We start from the raw sequence: 26,096 nt of genomic DNA, 5'->3' as shown, positions 1-26,096 counted from the left end.
ACATATCCAAATAAAGTGTAGAGATCCTTTGATACTTCTATACCTTTTCTGGACTGGAGTATAAGAACATGTCAACTTTGGCAGGAAGAACAGAAAAGCAGCATATTATTTAAACGGAGGTTGTAAAACTCTGCAGTACATAGAGATCAGTGCCTTGATACATGAATCACACAAAGTTAGTATGCAGCAACTGATTAGGAAAGCAATCAAGATATCATTTACTGCAAAGGAATGAATATAAAGCAAGGCCATCTCACTACAGCTGGTCAGGGTATTGGTCAGATTGTATCTGGAGTACTGTGTACTGCTTATTTAAGAAAGGAATAATTGTTTTGGAAGCAGTGAAAAGGTTTGCTTGATTGATTCTCATAATGGGAGATTTGGGGGAGGATTTGTTGTCTGATGAGGAAATGTTAGATAAGACAGCCTTCATTTGACTTGAATCAGCATTGACCTTATTGAAATATATAAGATCCTAAAGGAAACTGACAGGATGAATACTAAAAGGACATTACCACTTGTGGGAGAGACTAGTATTAAGGTACACTATTTAAAATAAGTGGTCTTCCATTTAAGACAAAAAAAATCAAAGCACATGGCTACTAATAAATGCACTCTATCTTAAATAGTTAAGTTCAAGATAATAAATGTATAATTATTTGTAATCCAAACCAGACTTTTTAAATTACATGGCATTCTATAGCCATCTAACTTACACTCCTAATAAGCCCTAGACAGATACTTATCAAAAATTGGAAGATTAAGCACTAGATCTGAGCTTTTCTTTGCTGATAATTTGTATAAGGATTGATGTTTCTCAGATGTTTGCTTATACCTGGAAAGGTTTCCCCTCAAAGCTCCTCCAACCCGTTCTTACAGCTGTAAACTGCTCAACTCAGGTGCCGCTAGCCTCTTACTTGAATCATTGGGTGAGAACTCATTTGATTCTAAAGGTCTTTTTCTGTGGAATTCGACATTTAGAATCTCTGTCCCTGCTTGGCTATCCCAGAAATTCAAACCACCATTAAGAATCCTTCCACTGACATTTTAATCATAATGCATGTCTTGCTGAATTTCAAATCCATCCAATTCCTTGTTAAAGGTGTCTATTTTCTGCCCTAGCATGCCGAAATGTATTCCCATTAATAATTGAATTAATTTCTTGTGTAACATGCAGCCAAGCCTAAGTTTGGAATAGTTTAAAGAAGCAGCATAGCCATTTATATGGAACAGATGAAAGCTAATCAAAGATTGCAAGTTTTATAAGAGTAAAGAAAACTATTACAGCTGTTGGAAATGTGAAATAAAACAGTAAATGCCAGCAAAACTCAGCAAAAGAGTTTAACATTTTGAGTCCGATGTGACTCTTCTTCAGTGAGCAGTAAATATCGCAGACTGGCTTATGCAAAGTATAAGTGAGGACAGTGAGGATGGAGGAGGTAAAAGGTCAACTATAACACCATCGGCAATTGCATGGAAAGGCACCACGGGTTGGAGATGGATCAGGGTGTTGAGGAGGGAATGGTCCCTTGGGAATGCTGAGAGACAAAGGCAAGATGTTTGATGGGAGAATCATGATGTAACTGGTGGAGATAGGAGAGGATGATTCTTTGAATACAGAGGCTACTAGGGAAAAAAAGGAGAGTTGGGGACACCCCTCATGGTTTTGGTCAGAATGGGAAGGATATGGGAATAAGTGAGGGAAATGAGTCAGACATGGTTGAAGCTCATGTAAATCATGAAGTGGGGGAGAAATCGTCAGTTGAGTAAAAGGTAGACATGTCAAAAGCACTGCAGTGGAAGGTAGCATCATTGGAATAGACAGGAAAGAAACAGAGAAACCGCACACATGGAATGGAAGCCGACATGAAACAGTAAATATAGTTGAAGTAGTTGTGGAAGTCATTGAGTTTGCAAAAAAAAGGAGAAGTCTGAGATTAATCTGCGAAAATGAGAGAAATTGTAAGCAACTTTGATGAATTTTCAGATTCTGGAAGAGAGCCAGAAGTTGCACCAATACCGTCATTGATGTACTGGATAAACACTAGTGGGAGGGGGATCTAAGCAGGCCTAGAATAAGGAATGTTTCACATAGTACACAAAGATACAGACATATCTACAGCCCATCCGAGTGGCCATAGCCACACCATTTATTTGGATGGAGTGACATAACTTGAGGGTGAAATTGTTCAACAAAAGAATAAGCTCAGCCAAGTGGAATTAATGGACTGCGACTGTTTAGGTCTCCATACATGGAAGACATGGACAGTTCTTAGGCCATTGTAATAGATGATGGCGAGATTGTCTGTCCACAGTCATAAAGTGGTTGGTAATGCCAGGAAACTGAAAATTACTAAAATAATATAGCATGCCAGGAGAATCACAAATATAGGTAGGAAGAAACTGGACATGAGAAGGAGAAACAGAGTTATGATAGGAAAAAATAAGCTCTGTAGGCTAGAACAGGGCGAAACAACACGTCTGTCAGTACAATTCAGTTTCCAGATTTTAGGAAAAAAGCAGACATGGGATACATGAGGATAAGGAACTGTAATGTAGAAAGCTGTGGAAGGAAGATCTCCAGATGAGATGTGGTCAGTGACAGTCCCAGAAATAACAGCTTGAAGTTCAGTGATGGGTCATGATCCAGATGGAGGTAGGAAAAAGTGTCCGAGAGTTGCTGCTTTGTGTCTGCAAGGTTGAGGCCAGTACATCAGATGATAACAACACCACCTTTTTCAGCTGGTTTAGTAACAAAGTTAGGGTAATACCTGAGAGAACAGAGTACAACAGGTTACAGTGGATAAGGTGAGTGGAGAAATTAAATGTCACGTTGACAGTTCTCAATGAACAGATCAAGAACAGTCACATGGCTAGAATCCAGCGATACTTTTCAACTTTCACAGTAGTTTGCCTTTGTAACACAATACAGAACTTGCATTAACATATATCTGTCATAACCTCAAAGCATGTTACAGCTAATGAATTAGTTGAAGTGCTGTCAGTTTTTACCACAATGAATGCCAGCTACAGTGAGATTCCATACCTGGGCAGACAATAAATGGAAGCTCAGGGGCACAGAATAGCAGCTATACCATGAACCACAAATGAAATAGAACACCTCAAGCAAAATGAATTACATACTGCTTTAAAGCAAATCTACCTAGCCAAAACACAAGTACAGCCCAAGAAGAGTTTTAATTCAAACTAAATAGAACAATAATACGTAAGATTCATTTTCACACACAATTCTAGCACCTCCACAGTAGTTAAAACTGATTTGTGTCAATGACCCTGTACTGAATGAAAACAGCTCCAAATTGTTTCATTTAGTTACTTGGAAATGGCCATATGGGACTACTGGAGCGCAAAAAGACACTGAATTAAAACACTTCTTGCATATGAAATTTTAAACAAATGGAAGCTGCTACAAATAAATGGCTCAAGGCTACACTGTTGCAATTTATTCCAATATCCTACAAATCTCTTGTACACAGGCTTTCAGCAGTCATAACATTTCCATAATATTCATATGTGAAACAAATTCCAGTTTCTTGTTGAATATATCAATTTTCCAACCTAGTTTGTTGTCATTTACCAGCCTACATATGCGTTGTTTTATGATCCCGTTGAGGTCCATTTATTTTCTTAAAAAAGTGCAAACACCCAACAATTAACTGACAGGATTATGTCGCAAGAATTTATGCTTTTTTAACAAAATAAACATTAATGTATATATAAAGCAGAATTAAATGAATCAAACATCCCTAACATAACGCAACAGCTTTGCAGGAATAAGTTTATAAATGCAGCTCTACATTTAATTCCCCCAAGAGTTCACAAACCTTACAAGCTCTTAAAAGATCATCGACTTTTCCTATTACCAATCCAAAAACGTATGCCACAGTCCTTTAGAATTTATTTTAACTTTCCTTAATATGTCATAAATTCCTTTAGGTACAAACTGTAATGGGACACTTGCATTATCATTTGGTTAAACAATCCAAACTTCTTTAAAGAGCTCAAAACTATTCAAGTTGACTGCTTTCTATCAAAAAAAACCTTTTTTTTACTGGCCATAAAATAGACCATATCTTCCAGCTGCATTTCCCTCACAAAACAAACTTGGTTTGTTTGCTTCTGTCAGCAAGTATGCACAGATAAATTAAACAAATGAAGCTTCAAACCAAGGTGTTCTGAGGAAGGGTCACTGGACCCGAAATGTTAACTCTGATTTTTACCTCATAGGTGCTGCCAGACCTGCCCAGCTTTTCCAGCAACTTCATTTTGTTCCAAGCTTCAAACCAAGGTTCCACATTAAATCACTATCTCTACTGCAATATGGCTTACTTTAGAATGACCCAAATGTGAATGCACATGAATTCTCTTTCCTTCAACACAACTCTGATACTGCAACTTGTATAAATTATTTGTAATGCTGCTAGCGTTTCATGACTTTGTCATCAGACTCCCTGGCTCCATTGTAACTTTAGAAATGGATCATTCATTGCTCATGGCTTTTATTATCATTAACTCTGACCTTGCAGGACAAAAATAAGTTAGTTTTTAGATGTAACAAATGTAAGCTGGTTCGAGAAACACTTACATCAGAAAGCTTATTGTTTCTCTATTTGCCTCAATTATTCTAAAGTTAAATTTTAGTTCCCAATACCAGAAGTTATATTCTCAACTATATAAACCTGAACTAAAGTTTCACAACGCTTGAAATAACAGTCCATGTTAAATACAGCCCAACCTAAGTTTAGAAGATTTAAGAGAGGCAGCACAAGTATTTAGTAAACTTAAGGTACAGATAAATCTAAGAATGAAGAGATCTCTGCAATGGAGGAGTTGACTCGTTTGACAAACAGTCCTGTATTGTTGCAATCTAGTACTCCTTGGCCTCTGTGTTTTTTAGTGGATCATCCTGAAATACGTAAACAAAATAGTTACCATCAGCTGTTTGAATCACATCCCCAAACCAACAATGTGATTTGTTTGATTGCATCATATGTAATTCCTCAGTTACTGAAGAAATCCATGCCTGAATGCAGCAAAGACCTGGAAAACATTCAGGTTTGCACTATTAGGTAGCAAACACCATTTCTCATCACTCAAGTTCCAAGAAATAACCAGCTCCAACAAAAGAGAATGCAGCAAACTCCCTTGATGTTCAACTGTATTACCTTTGCTGAAGTTCCAATAGCAACATTCTAGGTGGGGTGAAGCTGGCAGAGGAAGATAGTGGTGACGGGACTGTCATTGACCAGAAGCTCAACTAGATCAGCCGAAAAATAGTATGGCTACATCAGCACTTCAGAGACTTGTAATTCTGCAGTGAGGAACACTTTAATTCCTCTCCTAACTCTTCAATGCCTGTCTTTCATTTATAAGGAGCAAGTTGGCAGCGTGATGGTATAGTTTCTACTGTTTGAATGAGTGCAATTAGAACCTCAAGAAACTCAACATCACCATGTCTCTTTTAACAACATTATCCATACAGGTGTGACCCCTACCACCTAGAAGGACCAGGGTAGTTGACACATGGTAACACCAGCACCTGCAAGCTTCCCTGTTAGCCAAACATCATGGTCACTTGAAACTTTATCACTATTCTTTTGCCATCGATGTGTCAAAGTCTTGGAACTCCTTTTGTAAGCACATGACTTCAGTGGTTAAATCCAACCTGAGAAGAATAATAAATAGTGAATTTTCCAGTGATGATCTGAAAATTTGGTTTAATGGGGAGTATCATGACCAATGACTTGAGATATTTGACAGGATAATGATGGACATGGATTGGAACATTATGAAGCTACTGCAGTATCGCGTGGGATTGTAATATTACATACTTTGAAAATCTCCATGTTCTCAAGGAGGGTCACTGGACTCGAAACATTAACTCTGCTTTCTCTCTACATATGCTGTCAGATCTGCTTAGTTTCTCCAGCAATTTCTGCTTCAGATTTCGAGCATACATTATTTCTGTTTATTACACTGAAAATCTGTTTCTGTTTTGGAAGATAGCACTGTATAATCAGGGGTAAGTTGTTTTGTAGAAAGTCAATACAACATTGCATACAAGAGAAACAAAACTGAAACAAACAAGGAGGCGAAACATTTGTGAGAAAGAAAGCAAATAAAGAACTTGTGATCAGAGATAATGGGAACTGCAGATACTGGAGGATCCGAGATAACAAAGTGTGGAGCTGGATGAACACAGCAGGCCAAGCAGCATCTTAGGAGCACAAGAACTTGCTGCGTTTCGACACTTTCACAATCACCATGTCCCCAAATGTTTCACAGCAAGGTAATTATTTTTATTCAAAAGTGATCATTGTTACATCATTAAATGCTGCTATCAGTTTACGAGTAGCAATCGTTACAAAGCCACTTCACCTTTAATATTTCTTTGAGGATTACGTTTTGAAGCACTGTGGAAAAATGGGCATATTTCAAGTTTTGTGAAAGTACCTAGTGTGGTTTCTTTACATGAGATTGTTGAAAGGTCTTTAAATGAGGCTTCCCCGAAATCTCCTAACTGGTGACAGTGGTTTGCTTTGCTTTAGCCCCTGCAAGCTATTTTGAATAGTGATTGGATGGATAGTGCTTTGATACCTGAAGTTAGTTGGAGGCAAGAATCTGCAAGGAAAGGTTGCCCAGCTGATTCCTTCTATTTCTAAAAGAATCTTCTTGTTGAATTTAGGGTGAAACTAATTAGTTTTTCTGAAAGAACAATTAGAGAAACTTCTCAATAATCTAATTCCTGAGCAAGCTACGTCTGACAGATTCCAGACACAACTGAGCATTGACAGTGACTTGACAGCATTTGCTGGAACATCACAGCAAAAACTTTGGAACATTCTAAGCCTTATCTTTTCTTGTTTCAAGAGTTACCCATTGGCCAAAGTTCATTTGCTGTGAAAGTTATTTTCAGAGAAGTCTAATTTTTCCTTAAGTTTATGCTTGTATTTTTGTACAGATTGAGGAATATTTGGAGGCATAATATGTACACTTCTATATTACTATGTGAACCGATTGTTGTATCTTTATTGAATAGAGCTGTTTTGGGAATAAAATTAGGTTTGTTAAGAAACTTGGTTGGTAGATGCTAATAAGGTACACAGTTGGCAATCTTGGTGACTGGGAAATGTATGTTTAATTTATGTAGTGGGACAAGAGTGACAGTGTGCTTGGTCATAGCTTGAGATAAATGACAAAATAACCTGTTAAAGAAAGGCATGTATTTATGTACCTTTCACAATCTCAGGACTTCCAAAATTATTGTACAGATAATGCAGTATGTTTGAAGTGGTCCCACTGTTGTAATACAGGAAAAAACAACAGCTATTTTGTGTAGAACAAGGCTCCACAACCAACAGTATAATAATGACCAGATAATCTACTTAACAAGAATAATTACAGGACTTTGCTGAGGCCACTTTTTGATTTCTGGATTTAATTCTGGTCTCCCTACTTTAGGAAAGAAGTTGTGAAACTTGAAAGGATTCAGAAAAGATTTACAAGGGAGTTGCCAGGCTTGGAGGGTTTGTGCCATAGGGAGAGGCTGGCATTAATTTACCTGGAACATCTGAGGCTGAGGGGGTGACCTCAGAGATTTATAAAATCATGAGAGGCATGGATAGGGTGAATAGACAAGGTCTCTTCCCTATGGTAGGCGAGTCCAAAACTAGACGGCATTGGTTTAAGATGAGAGGGAAAAGATTTAAAAGGGACCTAAAGGCGAACTTCTTCACACAGAGTGTGGTGTGTGTATGGAATGAGCTGCCAGAGGAAGTGGTGGAGGCTGGTACAATTACAACATTTAAAAGGCATCTGGATGGGTATATGAATAGGAAGGACCAAATGCTGGCAAATGGAACTAGATTAATTTAAGATATCTGGTCAGCATGGACAAATTGGACCAGAGATCTGTTTCCATGTCGTATATCTCTATGACTCTAATGGTTGGTGAATATTAATGAGGATAGTAGGGTAACTTCACTGAGCTCTTTCAAATCAAACTTATATAATTTATTTAAACAAGTAAATGCCATTGAATCATTTATATTCACCTGAGAGGGCAGGCTGACTTAACACCTCGTGTGAACAGCGGAATTTTTAGCATTGCAGCAATCTTTCAATACGACATAAAGTAACATGCAGTAATTCATGTAAAAATTGCTTATGCTCAGTTTCAAAAGAAACAATAAAGCAAAATGAAAGAAAAATGCTGGATGTATTTATCCTTGCATCAGTGTACAATGTTACTTATGTTAAATTCAGGGACAAATGTGCAGAAGGAAAAAAAAATTCTTTTAAAGAACATTTCACTGATAAACAGTACACTTCATGCCTGAACTTGTGTTTTGTTAATGTTTTCAACACACTTGCCTTGAACTTCTGGCTTTCTCTTCACTTAAAACCGCCAGTCTGATGTATAATAAAACAAATGACATGTAAGAAGTTGTCATTCACTGACAGATGCCAAGGCTGTCAATCAGCACATTTTTCTTTTAGGATAGGACGTTAGTTACAGTAAACATTTGGAAAAGATTTTCAGAAGCAGTTGGTGAAATAAAGTGTCAGGTGCTGAGCAAAGTGTATAGAAAGATGCCCTGTCAGATCCAGAAGTGATGAAAAATGTACTTCCTGCCTAAATTTTTTGGATCTTCTGAATCCGAGAGAGAACATTCCGTCTGGCCAGTTTCTTCAAGAAATATGAAGTTACCATTATGCAATTCGTTGCGTGCTGTGTACACGAGAGTACTTCAGCCTTCTCAGGTGAACATTAAGACTGCGTCAGAAGTTTAAAATACTGACAAGTATGATATACATTTCCCTTTAGAATGAGATTTTTGTCATTACCTCACTGTACTCTACATCCCTACAATGTTACATAAAGTACAATAATCTTTGCAGTTATTACTAAACCTGAATTGGAGCAGATAGACACAACAAAACATTGCACTTGCTGGGATAGTTGAAATAGCTGGAAATACATATACTGCTTCTAAGGTTTTGGAGTAGATTTGTAGCTTGGGTTGTGGGTGTTGAGGGTGGTTGGCTCGCCGAGCTGGTTTCTTGTTTCGCAGACATTTTGTCACCATGCTTGGTAACATCCTCAGTGCAGGCTCCAATGAAGTGTTGACACGTTTCCCCACCTGGTTTTTAAACTCTGGGATCTGTTGAGATGGATTGCCTCACTTCTGGTTTTCCTTCGTAGTGGAATGTATATGAGGGTCAAGTTCAAAGTGTTTATTAATGGCTTGCTTCGTGGAGTGCCAGGCTTCTAGGAATTCCTGTGTCTGTTTCTGCCTAGCCTGTCCCAGTTGAAATGGTGGTTCTCCTTCTCCATGTGGATTGAAATGGGTGAGTATTAGACGTGTCTTTTTGTAGCCGGTTGGTGTTTGTGTAGCCTTGGTGTGAGTTTCCTTCCTGTTTGTCCGATGTAGTGACTCTCGCAGTCTCTGCAGGGGATCTTGTAGATGCCATTCGTCCTGTCCATGGCAGGGAGTGGGTCTTTAGTTCGGGTGAGCAGTTGTTCTAGGGCGTCTGTGCCACTCTGATGCCCAGCGGTCGTAGGAGTCTTGTGGTTAGTTCTGAAGTGTACCTGATGTAGGGTAGTGTGATGAGTGTGTCGGGGTGTGTAGTATCTTTCTGATGTTGTTTGTGCAGGCATCTTCTGCCCCAGTTTTTTGGATATCCATTAGCTTTGAAAACCTGGAAGTGGTATTCTTCTCCCTCTTGGTGTAGTTCTGTGTTGCTGCAGTGTGTTGTTCTCTTTTAAATAGTGTTCACATGCAGCTTCGTTTGTGTGTGCTGGGATGGTTACTGTTGAAATTCAGTACCTGGTCTGTGTGTGTGGTTTCTCAGTGTATTTTTGTTTGCAGTTCCCCATTTGTCTTCTGGTCTATCATGAAGTCCTCTCCTCCTCTCTGGTGAATTTTATTCCAGTGAGGGTGTTGTTTATAAGTTTGTGTGTCTCATCTAGTTTGGTCCATTTAATGATGGAAAAGGTGTCGTCTACATCACGTATCCATAGTTTTGGTTGGATTTGTGGAAGAGCAGTCCTTTCTAGTCTTTGCATCACTGCCTCTGCTATGAGTCCAGAGATAGGTGATCCCATGGGCATCCCGTTGATGTGCTCACATGTCTGGCTGTTGAAAGTGAAGTTGGTGGTGAGGCATAGATCCAGTAGTTCGAGCATGCTGTCCTTGGAGATGGTTTCACTGGAATCTTGCTCTTCTTCCAGTAAAGTTGACATTGTTTCCCTTGCTAGTAGTATGTCTATTGATGTGAATAGGGCAGTGACATCAAATGATATCATAGTCTCTTTGTCATCTATCTTTATGCCTTTGATGGAGTTAAGGAATTCTTGGGCTGAGTGGATAGAATGGAGTGACTTGTTGACTAGGTGCCTGAGCGTCCTTTGTAATTCCTTGGCCAATCTGTGCGATGGTGTGCCTGGTAGGGAGACTATGGGTGTGAGGGGGGATTTCCGGCTTGTGTAAACGAAAGTACACTGAAAAGCCCCACACATAGACCAGCTACTGAACTTCAACAGTAAACATCCCAACACACACAAACAAAGCTGCGTGCGAACACTATTTACTGGGCAACAACACACTGCAGCAACACGGAACTATGTCAAGAGGAAGAAGAATGCCTCTGCAAGGTTTTCAAGGATAATGGATATCAAAGAACTGGATCAGACGATACATGCATGAACAACATCAGAAAGATACTACACACCCTGACACACTCATCACACTACCCGACACCAGGAACACGTCAGAACTCATCACAAGACTCCTGCAACCGCTGGGCATCAGAGTGGCACACAAGCCCACGTCAACCCTATGACAACTGCTCACTCGAACTAAAGATCCTTTCCTCATCATGAACAGGACTAATGTCATCTACAAGATTCCCTGCAGAGACTGCGAGAAACACTACATTGGATAAATAGTAAGGAAACTCACAACAAGAGTACATGAACACCATCTGGCTACAAAAAGACATGACCAATACTCACTCATCTCAATCCACATGGATAAGAACCACCATTTCAACTGGGAGAACACCAAGATCCTGGGACAGGCTGGGCAGAGACAGGCACAAGAATTCCTAGAAGCCTAGCACTCCACAAAGCATGCTATTAATAAACACATTGAACTCGACCTCATATACATTCCACTATGAAGGAAAACCGGAAGTGAGGCAACCCAACTCAACAGACACCAGAGTTTAAAAACCAGGCTGGAAAACACACCGACACTTCATCGGAGGCTGCACTGAGGATGTTACCACATCCTGGTAACGAAACATCTGCGAAACAACAAACCAGCTCAGCGAGCCAACCTCAACACATATACTGATTTGTGAACTTGTCACTAATTATCTCTTGTGCAGCAGTTCATGTTTCACTAACTTGCTCCTGAACAAGATGAACAGTTGATTGTGATTTTTGATTTTAGAACTAGTTTGCAAATGCTGATGCTTTTGAATCCATCAATCTATTTAGAAATAAATGCAATCAAATTCAAACATTTACTGAGCTGCAGATTGCATGCAATCCAAATGAACACTGGAGCAGGTTTGAGGGGCTGAATGGTCTCTTTCTGTTCATATGAGACTTGGGTTTGAACTGCTTGTGGTCCTTGGCAATGGTAGCCTAGCTCAGGTCTTCAGGATAAAGGAAGGCATAAGAAAAACACAAAAAACAGCTGAAGAAAAAGGAAATAAGCCACTAGATTTAGGGAATTTTAAATGAAGATAATGCTAGCATGTTTAACAGAAACAATTTAGGTTTGTAAACTGCATTTGAATGGAAGACATTTTAAACGAACACACAGATCCACATGAAACAGACATAAGAAATACCAAGGCAGCTGAACCTTTGTCCAAGAGATACAATTTAAGGACCACCTTTGGAGGAAGAGTGAGAAGTTCATAGATGTAGGCATCATCAGTTGAAGGAACAGCAAGCAATGGTACAGTAATTAAAATCAGGTGCGGGAAAAGACCAGAATTAGAGGACTGCAAAAATTTTGGAGAAAGAAGTTACAGAGACAGGGAGTGGTGAAGCCATGAAGGACTACAATACAGATCTACAGATTCTTAGGTCAAACAGGCAACCTTTAAAACTTACATCAAGGGTAACTCTGGTAATTAAACATTACTTGAGGATCTGCATTTTTGGTGGGCAGTGACTTTCTGAGCTGTTCTCATAATGCCACTCAAATGCATAGGAGTGGTGACAGCTTAGTGGTATTATCGCTGAATTATTAAATTTAGAGATCAGGTTATATTCTGGGGAACCTGGGTTCAAATCCTGCCAGGGAGATGGTAGAATTTGAATTCAATTTTTAAAAAATCTGAAATTAGGAGTGTTACGATGGCCATGAATCCATTGCTGATTGTCAGAAAAACCCATCTGGTTCACTTTTGCTGTAGGGAAGGAAACTGCTGTCTTTGCCTCATCTAGTCTACCTGTGACTCCAGACCCACAGTAATGTGGTTGACTCTAAGCTGTTGAGGGAACAGATGGGCAATAAATGACTGGCTAAGCCAGCAACACCCACATTCTGTAAATGAATTTAAAAAAATAAAACTGTGGAGTCACATTGATGGGCATGCGGTACCTTTGGCTTATGATGACAATGCAGTTAGTTATTTTGTGTTTTAAAGCCAAGGAAACAGAATGTTGTATGAAGTTGAAGGAATGATTGAGTTCCCTTTTGCATTGGGAAACTTTCTCCTTTCAAGACAGTGTGACTGGAGTGTTGGCACTGGGTGAAGAACCAAAGTGAGCGAGACGAATGGAACTCTTTGGCCTTTGAAATTACTCGTCCTGGATTCAAATAGGCAACTCACAAGAGACTTCAGAAAAGACATGGAACAGAAAGGCAGACAGACCACAAGGAATAGAGCATAAAAAATTGCAAACATCACATCTAGTAAGAAAATAAAATCAAGTGTTTGAAAAATTTGCACTTACTAAAGTTAAAAACTCTCCAATTAAGCAGCTGGATAATGCTCATATCCACACACTGATGGCCTCATTGTTCCAAATGCTTGTAGAAGCTAACTTCAACAGACCGAAAGACATTTAGTTATATTCGGCCCACCAGTTGACATTTGGTAGTTTTACTTGACCTCGTTCATACTGAAAGGTATTGGTAGTAATGTTATGGAAGTTGCACTCATCTTTCTATAATTTTAAAAACGATGCTGGTTCTCAGTTTATAACCCCATATATTCTTATCAGTGTGATTTTCCTGCTCAAAGTTTTAATTTGATCTCAGAAAATAAATATGCTAGCTTATTTGTACAGCCCGCAATGACTGTTCAAACAGCCTCTCCCTTCAAAACACTTGCCTGGAATGCTGCAAACCACATAAGCCAATCAAGGCGGTAATGGTATGGAGTAATAATACATGGTCTCCGCTTCAAATCACCAGGTTTACATTTGAACTCGTATTCCTCCCACAAGGCACTCGGGTCATTCGGATCCTGACTCACTGTTCCCAGAATTATGACTTCAGTCCGTTCCTTTGTAATACTATAGGTAAACAGAAACAAAAAAAATTACACTGAATGATCAAAAGAATTTTTTTCTCCACTTCCATTGTCAGAATACTAATGATTATGAAATGATCAATGCTCTGCATTAGCCTCCTCCCATCCCATTTCATGTAATCCTATTCATCATGTGTTTACCTGACCCCAAATTTTGAAATCAATTTGTTTTTCTTTTACATTATTTAAGTTGTTTGTCCATCAAAAGCTAACTACATCACTTTGTGAAAGGGCACCTGGTCGCCCAGAACAGGATGGCGTTCAATTCAAATCCTTGTGCCTAGGTAGGCAATTTCTATCACAGTAGTGATGGCAATCTTCCAATTGTTCTCAGTGTCTCAAATAGAGACGGGGAGAAAACATCATCCAGCGTTTCTAGATCCACTTACCATTCAGTAAAGCCACTGGTGTCAGTGAGGGGTGTATAAATTTTATCTGTGTGATATTTTCTCCCACACTACCTGTGAAAATGGCTTAAAATGCACGGATATATCATGGTCTAGTGGCTATGTTACTGGACTGGCAAACAATGACCTAATAACCAGAGAATGTGAATTCCAATCACAAAATAGGAGTGTGAGAATCTCAATCTGTTTAAAAAGAAAAACCCAGTAACAGAAATATGGGACTGGGTAACTGTCATTAAAAACTCAACATCGGCTTCATTAACATAATATTAGGGGAGGAAATCTGCTGTCCTTACTCAGTCTGGCCTGTGTATGATTCCAGCCCCAGACAAACATTGCTGACTCTCAACTATTGAATAACCTGGCCTCACAAATCACTCATTTGTAAAAAAACTGCTTAGGTTGCGATATTTCAAGAGGGCCCAATACTACTTTGCCTGGCCAACCAGGTCAGGTGATATAGGCCAGCCTTTTACCCCAGCAACAACTTCATGAACACTCAAGCCACAGAGGAGAGTCATCATTACCCCCACTTTAAACCTTTTTAAGCTAGTGCAATTGTAGTCAGGTTAGTTTTGACCAACCTCTACACTCGCTTGATGCTATTATCTTTAGTTGATGTATCTTTCTGAGACTCTTGTAGAATGTCTTCTTCTCTGGCATTTCAAAAGTTCATTTCTAGCGCTCTTCTCTTACTGACCTCTATGCCATTCGGGACTTATCTTCTTCTGTTTTGGATATGGCTAAGCTAACAATACATCTGATGTTGTAAACCTTTTTTCTCAAAATAAACTTGCATGCTTAGGAGAGGGAACAGTCTGGTGGTATTATGCTGGACTGTTACTCCAGAAACCCAGGTAATGTCCTGGGGTGTTGGGTTCAAATTCCGCCATAGCAGGTGGTGGAACTTGAATTCAATAACAATGCAGAATTGAGAGTCTAAGGATGACCATGAAACCATTGTCAATTTCAGAAAATCCTCTCTGGGTCGCTAATGTCCTTTAGGGGAGAGAACTGCCATCCTTACCTTGTCTGGGCTGCATGTGACTCCAGACCCAAAGCAACTTGGGATGGGTTTGTAGGCAAAATAAACATTCCGACATCTTGGCACTACTTTCAGAAAACATCCGAAATGAAACAAAAAACTATGCCCTTAAGCACTAAGACAATAATAATATTTTCTTCTTCCATCACAACAATGCCGCAAGTTTCCTAATCTTGCATAGCTCAAGAACCGCCTTCATGCCTAATTAAATGAAGTATTTATGTATTCCCCTTTTCTCCTTGGATAAAAATTCTAGATGGGTCAAGCCACTCCCTTTTTGCTGGTGCCAGCCAGTCATGCCAGGTAAGTAGACTGCCAGTTTCCAACTGCACATGGCCAACAAGCACTGAAATATTTTACTGACTGCAGCTTTCTGGGCTGGAAAAGGTTAATGTTATTCCCAGCATACAAAGTGCTCCTGTAGTCAGGTGACTCACCTCATTAATGTATGAAATATGGAGTTTGTTCTAAATCTGTGTTACTAATCAGCAACACTTAGTAAATCAGTTGTTGGAAAATTTTTAAAAGGAGCAAGTTATTTGCATCATTTGAATTATGTAAATTCAACATCTGTCATAAATTTCATTCCACTGTATATTTTTACTGTGAAGGTGATATTTTAGTGAACTTATGCATCAATTATGCATCATTAGTTAACATAATAAAACTGGTCAAAAAGGTTTCTCTGCTGTACACTTCTGGACTCAAAGCTTACACTGTGCAATGAATTGACCAAAGCTCCAAATTGCTTCTGCAATTTTGATCGGTTGTGCCAATGGTAAATTAGTTTGGTTGTACCTCTAAGTGAGTGCTTCTGACCATGTGATGATGACTCGCAGTGATTAGTTTGCACATAACTACAGAGGTTAACACTCTTGCAGTCCTAGCCAGTATTTTTATAAGCTAATCAAACATTCAGAGAACTATACAATACTGAAGGAGATCATTCAACCTGATAAATCTACACCAGTTCTTTCCAAGCACTCTCCAATCTAATCGCATAAAACTGTAATCCTGCCATTGACATGAAAATGTTCAATTGTCTTTTGAAAATGATGAAATTTGAATCTACTGTCCTTTTAGATAGTGCATTCCAGATTTCAAATTGACATGTTTTACATAATGAGGAAAAATACATTAGATAATTTCTTGACCTGTGCCAAAGTCATTATCATATTGCAAATCTAACAACAGTAGAATTCACAGCGACGTAATTTTTAAAAAAAAATTACATGATGAATAAAAACATCATATTATCTGGAAGTCCAGTTAAGTCTAATAACGACTATTTTTCCCCAGTGCTAACAACAGCATTCTCCTACCTGCACAGGCTGCTACACAGATTTGAGAAGATGAATGACTTGACTTTTACTGCATAAGGGCAGATGGTAAATGTAAACAGCAAATATATTTCTGTGCCACAATGGGGCAAATTCCCCCTTCGCTTCCCACACAATTGAATGAATCATTTATGTCAGTTTTACCCCATTAAAATAAGTGGGATGAAGATCTGAAAGGTTCTACAGTGAAAGAGCATCACCAGATTACTAGTCAGGTCAAACAGCCATTGTGTCAAGTTGATGCAATAACAAAAGAAGTTCTCACATCAAATTTTATGACAACCCCAGTTCAAGTAATAAAACAATGAAGAAGGTGGCTATTTGGCCCATATTTCTTTGACAACTCTTTGATCATGATGTATAATTACAGCAATCCTATACCCACTCACCCCTGCTCTTAGCTCACAGTCCTGAAATTTGTTTCATTCAATTCTATTACTAAATCTTACTACTGAATCTGCTTTCATCCTTTCATGTCGTATATTCTGATCATGAAATTTGCTTACATGGAATGTTTCATGTTGCCTCTACTTCTTTTTGCCAATTATCTGAAATCTACGCCCTCTAGTCATCAGCCCTAGAGTTCCTCTCCAGAGAGAAAAAGAGATTTGATACAGATATTCAAAATCAGGAGGGGACTGGACTGAGTAGACACGGTGAAGTTATCAGAAGGCTCAAGAATCAGTGGACATCAATGTAAAATGATTGGCAAAAGAACCAGAGGCAATGTGAGGAAACACTTTGTTACAGCATCGCTAATTAGGATCTGAAATCCATAGCCTGACAGCCTGATGGAGGCTGATCCAATTGTATTTTTCAAAACAGAATTGGATAATTCCACAAAGAGAAAAAAAATTGCATTTTCCTTAAGGCATGGGACTGGGCCTCGCTAAGAAACCAGCTGATGATTCTTCCCTGGAAGCAGCTGCTTTATCAAAATCATTCATGATTTTAAACAATTCCATTCTTAACTTTCTCTGCATTAAAGACCACAGCTGCAGCTTCACTGGCCTGGGTACTCAATTGGCTCCTGAAGCCAATTATGATACAATGTGCAGGCATATCTATTGATAGGATGAGAGGTAAGTTAGGTGAAATAATCTGGAAGTGTACGGTTCCCTGGGTTGGCACGAAGACAGGGCATGAATTTGACTGCCATGGCAGCAGCACCAAACCAGTCGTCTATTCATCCCCATTGGGGGTTTACCTGTGACTCAGAAGGTATTGGGGCCTACTTGCCTGTGGGCCGATCAATGGCAAGTCAAAGGCAGTGTGTTTTTTACAGTATAAATGGAAGCGTTCCAACTAGTCAGGCACCCTGCTTCCCTCGAGCCACAATGAACCTGGCACTGTTCAGTCTGCCCTGTTGGGCATGGCATCCTGTCCCCAGCAAAATCCTGGGTTTTACCTTCAAGCCCAGGTCTCCTCTATCTCTTCTTCAGTGACTGACTACAGTCCCAGCAACTTGGTAGGGCTGGAAAGCTGCTGGCCATTTGCAAGACTGGCAGACAGTCCCACCTCGAGCCATCAAATGGTCTGATGGCCTTAAAATAGCTGTGGAACACCCAATCACATAGAGGTGGATTCACCCTGACTTCTCAGTCAGCTAGACAAGGCCATTATTCTGTAAAGAATTCCAGACAGAATAAATAAAGAGCATTTTTAAAATATGTATCCATTTGCAGGACAAACCAGTAGTCAGCAAACCGGGATAAACCAGTAGTCAGCAAGCCACGATAAAAATTCAATCAACTTTGACTTCATTTATTATAATTCAAGGTGTCTCACACAATCAGCAATGAGGGTATAACTTAAATCCCGACTCACGACAAAATAATGCCCCTGTAAGATTGGAATATTTGAAGATAAGGCAATTACTCTTGCTTCGTACCTTCCAAAGGCTCCGTAAGTGTTGACAATTCGAAGCGGATTAAAGGAAGTGTTCATCATTTGTTTTGAGCTGAGCAGGTTTATAACCACTGGTAGACTGAGGTAGGCAATAAGAACCCCAAAGGACACATTCAGCACTTGTCGAATAAAGATACCTGAAGAAATAGACATACACAAAATCATTTTAGTACTTTATTGTGGGTCACAAATATTATTTCAGATTAGGAAATTGGAATTGCTAAACAAAAGAAAGAGTAAGGTACAATTCAATACCTTTTCCTATCTAGCAGTTGCACGACATGATTATAGTGAGTTATTGATTAAGCATTGTAGAAATCAATCTATATCAACTAGTCCCCAAAACACTGAGGCATAAAATAGGGAAAACCCACTGGTGCGAAGTCCACATCATCTTTGCTTCTCAAATACATGACATCATGTATGTCAAAGTCAATCATTCCATTGAGAAAATGAAAAGAAAGAGTAAAGGGAAAAAAGACTAAAGTGCTTCACAGCTAATGATTTATTCTTTTAAATGTAGTAATGGATCAAGCACAACAGCAGATTTTTGTAGACAAGCAGAAGACCCCACAAGCAGGTCTGAGGTAAGGATGAGTCATTCTGTTTCTGTGATGCTGATTGAGTCTGGGGCACTGGGCAGAACTCCCCTGTTGAGTGGCAGACATGGATTCATTTACATATTTCATCCAAGAGTATAGAACTCTTTCAGTTCAAAAGTAAAGCCCTCTCTCGTAATGAGGGGAAGAACAAAAGAAAGCCAACAACTTTATAATTTTTTTATTACCTGCTAGTAACACCAAAGAATGACTGAAAATGTAACAGCCGGGTAAACTTTCCAATGCATTTCAAGCACTATTACTTACAGAGAACATAAGAACTATTCGTAGCCAACAGGAATATGGCCCACAAGCATCTAACAGACATCCTAATATCAGTGAAATTGCTTCTTGGAATCTGTGTTCTCATCCTATAAGAGGCTCCTTAAGTCCTATGTCCTTGACGCATCTGATTCTGTTGATAATTGCTCAAATGAAATGTCTTGTCACTTTATACTTTGTTAAAGGCACTATATAAATGAAAGGAGTTATTATACGATTCCAATTTGATGTTGAGACATGGAAATAATGAACAAGTCAGACAGATAAATGCTGGAATGAATCACTGTCCTGTATGCTGGGTCATATGTTTCGACTTGGACTATAGCTTGTGTTGGTAAAGGAGAACAGAAGAATGGCAGTAGCAGCTGACTGGCTCTGAAAAACTGTTGTGTCGTGAGCAGTGAGAACCTATGGTTCCCGCATTGGGTTCATCAATTACTAATAAGGTGCATTTGAGGGAAAGGAAATCCCTTCCCCCCGCCTCGTTGACCCAATCATTCCCAACCCAAGGAATGTGTGAAATAATACTGAAAGAAGGTTAAATGTTTTCCATTTAAAAACTGTGACTCAATTAAGTGCATAAAGTTCAAAATAAATGCCAACTTGCAGGAGTTTAAGGGAACATGACATTGTTTTGAAAAGTCTTAGGCTGCAGTTGTTATCTCACAGGCTTTGGCAATGCATCTTGGTATGAAGATCAGAGATAATAATATTCTAATCAGTCTAAAGATGCAATTAAATTGACATGGTCAACTAGGCTCTCCTTTTTTTTACTCATTTTACCACTTCCTATTACTGGGGATGGTTGTTTACTTGGGCAAACTTTTCCAAAGATTTTATGGTACCATGGAAAAATTTATTGCTGAGCTCTCAGGTGAAATTACATTTCTGATGTACTGGGGAAATGCCACTGCTGATCAAGTTAAATCCATTAATAGTTCTTAACAGTAAGGTCTAAATAGTTGCTAGTTGTCACTCAGTGAAGAGCACATTCGTATCCTGAGTAAGAAGGTCAGCGGTTTCAGCATAAAATCTAAGCCAACGCCCAAAGCAGTACCAAAGGATGCTGCACTATTGGTAATTCTACCTTTCTGGATGAGACATTGGACCAAGATCCTGTCTTCCCTTCCCATGGCATCATTTGATGAGGAGCAGGCGAGTCCTTGCTGTGTCCTGACCAATTCTTATCACTCGGCCAATACCATGTCAGCAGAATACCTAATCAAGTATCTGACTGCCATTTGTGGGATCTTGCCATATACACATTGGCTCCTGTTTATCCCACATTATAACATTAACTTCACTTTACGGTACTTTATTTTACATAATGGACTTCGGAATATCCTGAGGACAGCATAAATGCAAAAGTCGCATTCATTTCCATTCAACCCTCCTCAAAACAGTTCCTTCCCCTTTATTATGGTCTTCAGTGTTACTTCATTTTAAGGATTATTCTTTCTTTCCATTTTGTAGAAGGTTCGAGCAAGCTTAGGCAAAGTAGATCAGGTTGACCCTCTGGGTTCCTGGGTTTGACACAACACCATACTGAGGGGAAATGATTTTTGATCAATCCTAATTTTGTTCTTTGGCCTTAAGCATACTAATTTGGATTCACTATTTTGAGCTGTAACCCAATTCACAAAGATGCCATTTTTCGTTTACTGTGCTAGCCCAGAGATCTCAAGTTCCTTGCTGCAGTTTCCTCAATTCAATTATCTTCAGCAGCTTCATCAGTAACCTTTTCTCTGTCATAAAGTCAAGAGTGCAAATTTTTTCTGATGACTCTATTGTTTATTCTCATTCATAACTCTGCTCTAAAGTCTATAGCAAGAAATGAATAGCAGTTTGGGTTTGGTCAACAATTCTTGGGAACTTAAAGGTCTGGAAATTATCATCACGAACAAGAAAAAATCAATTGGGTCTTCATCATCTTCAATGACACCATCATTATCTAGCAAATTTGTGAGAGTCATCACAGACCAAACGTTTAAGTGGAACACACTAACTATAACAATAGAAATCTGAAGAATACTCTGTAGAAAGTAGCTTACATTCTCATCCCTCAAGGCCCATCTACCATGTAAAAGGTGAAGTTCAAAAGCGTTGAAGAATGCGCATTATGTTCTAGATGAGTACAGCCACAGTAATAGTGAAGAGGTTTGCTACCATCCTGTTCATTCAGCTGGCACCGGCATCAATAAAATCCACTCTCTTGATCAGGAGCTCACCACGGCTACAGTACACACTGCAACAGACGAAAGTCATTTTGACAGCAATTCCCTGCCCCTGCAACCTCAACCTCAACCTCAACCACTGGGAAGAAGCAGTATTGTACAAGCCTCATCACCTTAAAAATTCCCCTAAGCCTTTCAACAACCAATGCGCATTACGTTCTAGATGAGTACAGCCACAGTAACAGTAAAGTCTTTCAACAACCAACTTGCAAATATAGCACACTGTAATTATTCCTGGGTCAGTATTCTGACTTTGTCTACATAATAAAACCATTTTCTAAACACCCTCATCCATGTGCTTCCAAGCAGTCAAAGGCCTTCTACGTTCAGAAACATCTAGCAGGGTACGATAGATTATTAACAAGGTTTTGGAGTAGATTTGTAGCTCAGGTTGTGGGTGTTGAGGTTGGTTGGCTTGTCGAGCTGGTTTCCTGTTTCTTGATTATTAACAACACAGCACTAAGCAACTCAGTCCAACAGTTCCATCATGGCTTCACATAAACGTCAAACTATTTCTCCTCATTTAATCTCATCAACATATCCTTCTGTTTGTTTGTCTTGCTTATCTACCTTCCACTTAAAGGTATCCATGCTATTCTCAAGAAGTTCCAGCTCACCATTCTAACTACTCCCTTGATTAAAAATAAACGATTTCCCCTGAATTCCCTATTAGAATAGTGGTGAATTCCTGACACTAATAACCCACAGTTCTGGTCTCACCCACAATTTTTAGACTTAATTTGACCCTGTATCCTTCTGTAACTAAGACAGAAAATACAGCAATTCATTTTGGGTGCATTTTGCGTCGGTGGCTGCTTTAAATTTAGCTGCTGTGGATTTTATGCAACAATCATAAAGATATTGTTACATTATCTACAGTACAGCAGATAAACACTCTTGTAGATTTTCTCCTATCACTCTGACCTCACAACCAAATAGCCCACTGTCCACATTCATACATTACAAAATGTGAAGGCACCAGGAGGAGTGGGAGAAAACACCACCTCTGATACAGCTTCTCGATTTTTTCAAAGTCCTAATCAAATCAAAACTGCATTCTTTACAAATTGGAATTTTAGTAACTATAAAATTCAACAGTAATTACTCATTGTAACCTGAAGCAAACCTGGCTTTCATTTCATTTCAATCCAATTACATTAACATTTGGGGTCTGGTAAATTAACTTTTCCCAAAGCATAATTGTCATAAAATAAGTATTTATTAAATGCACGTTCTTGATATATTGGTCATTACAACAAAATAATGAGCCAAAGTGACAGCACGGAGCCAAGAGTTCAATTATGAGACTAGCATAGAGTACTCACTGAGTTAAAAACATCCATTTAAAGTGTACTGCTTAATGACACAGGTGTTAACACACTGTTTTAATTGCACATATACTGCGACACACGTGAGCAATTACAATTTCAAAAACAATCATGCAACAACATGTAAGAAAATGTGGTGACGTTATAGTATGGTTATTACTCCTTAACATGTAGCAGGCTTTTTTTTGCCCCGAAAGGAGTAAATCAAACTGGAAGACAACTTGGTGAACAATTAGTGGAAAGCCTAAACTTTACAGTGTAATCCATCTGATCTCATTGGGGTGACAGCAAGAACAATGCATTTTTGATTTAACAAAGCTGGGCTAGAAAGTGGAAAAGCAGTCACGATAGATACAGAATGCTCACTACCTTATAACGTCCATGTGAATGAATAAGTAAGAGAAAGAGCAGAAAGGACAGGCAAACATGTGTGTTCATTGTGTGCATAACTAGTCAACTCCTTGTAACTTGCTTCTGACATGAAGAATGGTTGAGTTACTGGAATGTACTTCATGCCACTGGTAACTGCATCTCTGGAAGCATCAACTCTTCCAGATGGATGAAGAAAAATAATAACTCTCTCTGTTATTTATCCAAATACTTTCAATGCCTTTCAAGTATTCTTTGCTTTCCTCGTCTGTGTAACACATAGGTAAATAGCAGCTAGCGAAGACAATTTTGCATTCTCTTTTCAAGGAAGGCACAAATGAAAGAAGTGAGACTGTCTGCCTGTCTTTTTTTATGTTCTCACTTCTGAGAGTTGGACAACAGACCTCCATAGGATTAGTCTACATTTATGGGTGAAATGTTGTAGAATTTTGTCACTGACCTCTTCAGGGTAGCTGATCCGGAAGCTTTCCTACTCCTACAATCAGGTATAATGATAGGATTTACTGGCTGATAATCAACCTGCTTTACTATGTTATAGGAAGGATATTGTTAAGCTGGCGAAGGTTCAGAAGAGATTTTCTAGGGTGTTGGCAGGAATGGAGGCTTTGAGTTTATAGGGTGTGGCTGGTACATGCTTCACTAGAGCATAGGAGGTTGAGGGGTGGCCTTATAGATGTTTATGAAACCATGAGGGCTATAGATAAGATGAATGGCAGGTGTCTTTTCCTTATGGTGCACAGCGTGGTTCATATGTGGAATAAACTTCCAGATGGATATGGGTACAGTTACAACATTTAAAAGACATTTAGGTAAGTACATGAATAAGAAATCTTTGAAGAAATACAGGCCAAGTCCAGGCAGGTGGGACTAGTTTAGCTCGGGATTATGGTCAGCATGGACTGGTTGGATCAATGGTTCTGTTTCCATGCTGTTTGGCTCTATGACTTTATGTTACAAATTTACCTCTCACAGGCATGGTGACACAATGGTTATCACTGCTGCCTCACAATGCCAGGGACCCAGGTTCAGTTCTTGGGCCATTGTCTGTGTGGGGTTTGCATGCTCTCCCCATGTCAGTGTGGGCTTCCAAGTGTTCCAGTTTCCTCCCAGGTTCGGTGCATTGGCCGTGCTAAGATTTGCCCTGCAGTGACCAGGGTTGGGCAGGTTAGATGTGTTAGCCATGGTAAAAATCCCAGGCAGGGTCATGAGGGTGGGTGGGGATGGGATGCTCATCAGAGGATCAGTGCAGACTTAATGGGCTGAATAGCCTCTGTATGCTCTGTAGGGATTCTACAAATCATTGACAATAAGTCCTGTTGTGGTATGTGAACATGGAGCTTGTGACCCAGATATAGGGATGCCAACACTGCGCCACAGCCCTGCTCAGTTCAGACTACTTTTGTTGTGTGGATAAAATTTGACAGAAACAATTCTCAAGCTGCTTTCATGCAGTTACTTCTTTTAACTGAAAAAATGAGGTGCGTGTTTATGTGAAATATACAACAGGCTGACTTTATAAGGGTCAGAGTAAACTGAAGTACATCTGACAAACCATTCAGATTCCATACATCCATCAAGATAAGTAAACATTACAAAAACTACATCGATCAGGAAAGACTGAACAAGCAGAGATATTTTCTCTAAGTAGAGAAAGCTGCAGGAAGATCTAAAATAAACTATTTAATAAGGTAGATGCAGGGAAAATTTGGGGCAGTCCAAATTTGAAGGTCATAAATATAAGACAGAAAGTTGACAAGATTATGTGAAAAGCTAGGTGGAATAGGAGAAGGCACACGTGAAGCATAAATATTCGCATATTTGGCTGAATGACTTGTGTCTGTGTCCAACTTTTGTGTAAAAGTGATTCACTTGATTCAAAGTAGCTAATTCAACTGACAGTTTGGAATTCTTAGTCATACTCATGCTTAAACTGTTCTTAAATTTATTTACTACGCACAACTAACTGTAGAGTCAGTAAGTAGATTCTGCTAGTGGAAGTGATGGTAGTATTAGTTGTTATTTTGGGATCAAGGGAGACTCTGCGAAGGACACAAAACTTTTATTTCTTAACCCATTCGCCACAAAGTAGAGTTCATGGAAAAGGCATATGCCAAAGGCATTGAATTGGCTGTTAATCAAGATCACATACCATGATGAGTAGGTGGTTTCTGACCCGCTGCCGCCTCAGCTTGAATCTTAGACACTTGATCCTTGACCCCTCCTTGTCGTGAGCTAAAGAGAAAGGCCAGATTGGAGTCGTCAAAGCAGGCAATACTTGGAACAATAGTCAACCAGTTCAAGAAGCTGAGATTCCCACTTATGATGAGTAAGACCTGCAGAGAAGGGAGAGAAGGCAGATTTACAGCTGCAATATACCAAGGAAGTGACACTGTAAATGTCTTGTACACATAATGCAGTTTATCTTATTGATGTAGTGTTCAATTACTATCAAGCCACTTTATGCCATGGCCCATTTTTTACTGCGGTATGCCAAAACACTAAAACCGTTTTCTATTTCTTTCTATATACCACATGTCAGTCTGTTTTATAACACAACAGGACACAATTCCTGTCTTTACTTTATTATACTGTAACACTTCAACAAATCCAAAGCGAAACATAAACAACTTTCTTGGCTTGCCTAGTAGAAATTTCTATTTTCAGAAACAGAGCATTACATTTCTCTTCAACAATATGCACATACTCTTGTAAATCCTTTATGGTCCCATTGATTGCTGTCTTGTCAATTTAGATGACATTACAGTATTTGCATAATCCTTTCACACATACACCTTTAATTTACATTGTTGCCCTATAACTTGATTATTTATTGTAACTGCCACTTGCATCCAAAAATACCTTTAACACATTCACAGAAAGGTGACAGTAGTGGGGGAGAAAAGGCAAAAACTGAATCATGAGATATGGAATAGCAACAGAAAATAGTTAACACAACGATAAGGTTCAACAGATTTAAAA

At 39.1% G+C, this 26,096-nt stretch overlaps 1 protein-coding gene across 5 annotated transcripts in view; it reads right to left on the bottom strand.

Annotated features, from left to right (window-relative positions):
• lmf1 (lipase maturation factor 1) overlaps nucleotides 1-26,096 on the bottom strand; it is a 584,074-nt gene that overhangs the window by 43,778 nt on the left and 514,200 nt on the right. For all 5 annotated transcript variants that reach the window (XM_048551891.2, XM_059653929.1, XM_048551894.2 and 2 more), the window contains 3 exons: nucleotides 25,267-25,450; nucleotides 18,268-18,421; nucleotides 13,384-13,567 (listed from right to left, as the gene is read on the bottom strand). In XM_048551891.2, the coding sequence (XP_048407848.2) occupies nucleotides 13,384-13,567; nucleotides 18,268-18,421; nucleotides 25,267-25,450 (522 nt within the window). The remainder of the gene's footprint in view (nucleotides 1-13,383; nucleotides 13,568-18,267; nucleotides 18,422-25,266; nucleotides 25,451-26,096) is intronic.

Source organism: Stegostoma tigrinum, chromosome 23, assembly GCF_030684315.1.
Source record: "Stegostoma tigrinum isolate sSteTig4 chromosome 23, sSteTig4.hap1, whole genome shotgun sequence".
Taxonomy (NCBI): Eukaryota; Metazoa; Chordata; class Chondrichthyes; order Orectolobiformes; family Stegostomatidae; genus Stegostoma; species Stegostoma tigrinum.
The sequence above is the reverse complement of the archived record's forward strand: the minus strand, read 5'-3'. Positions and strand labels throughout refer to the sequence as shown.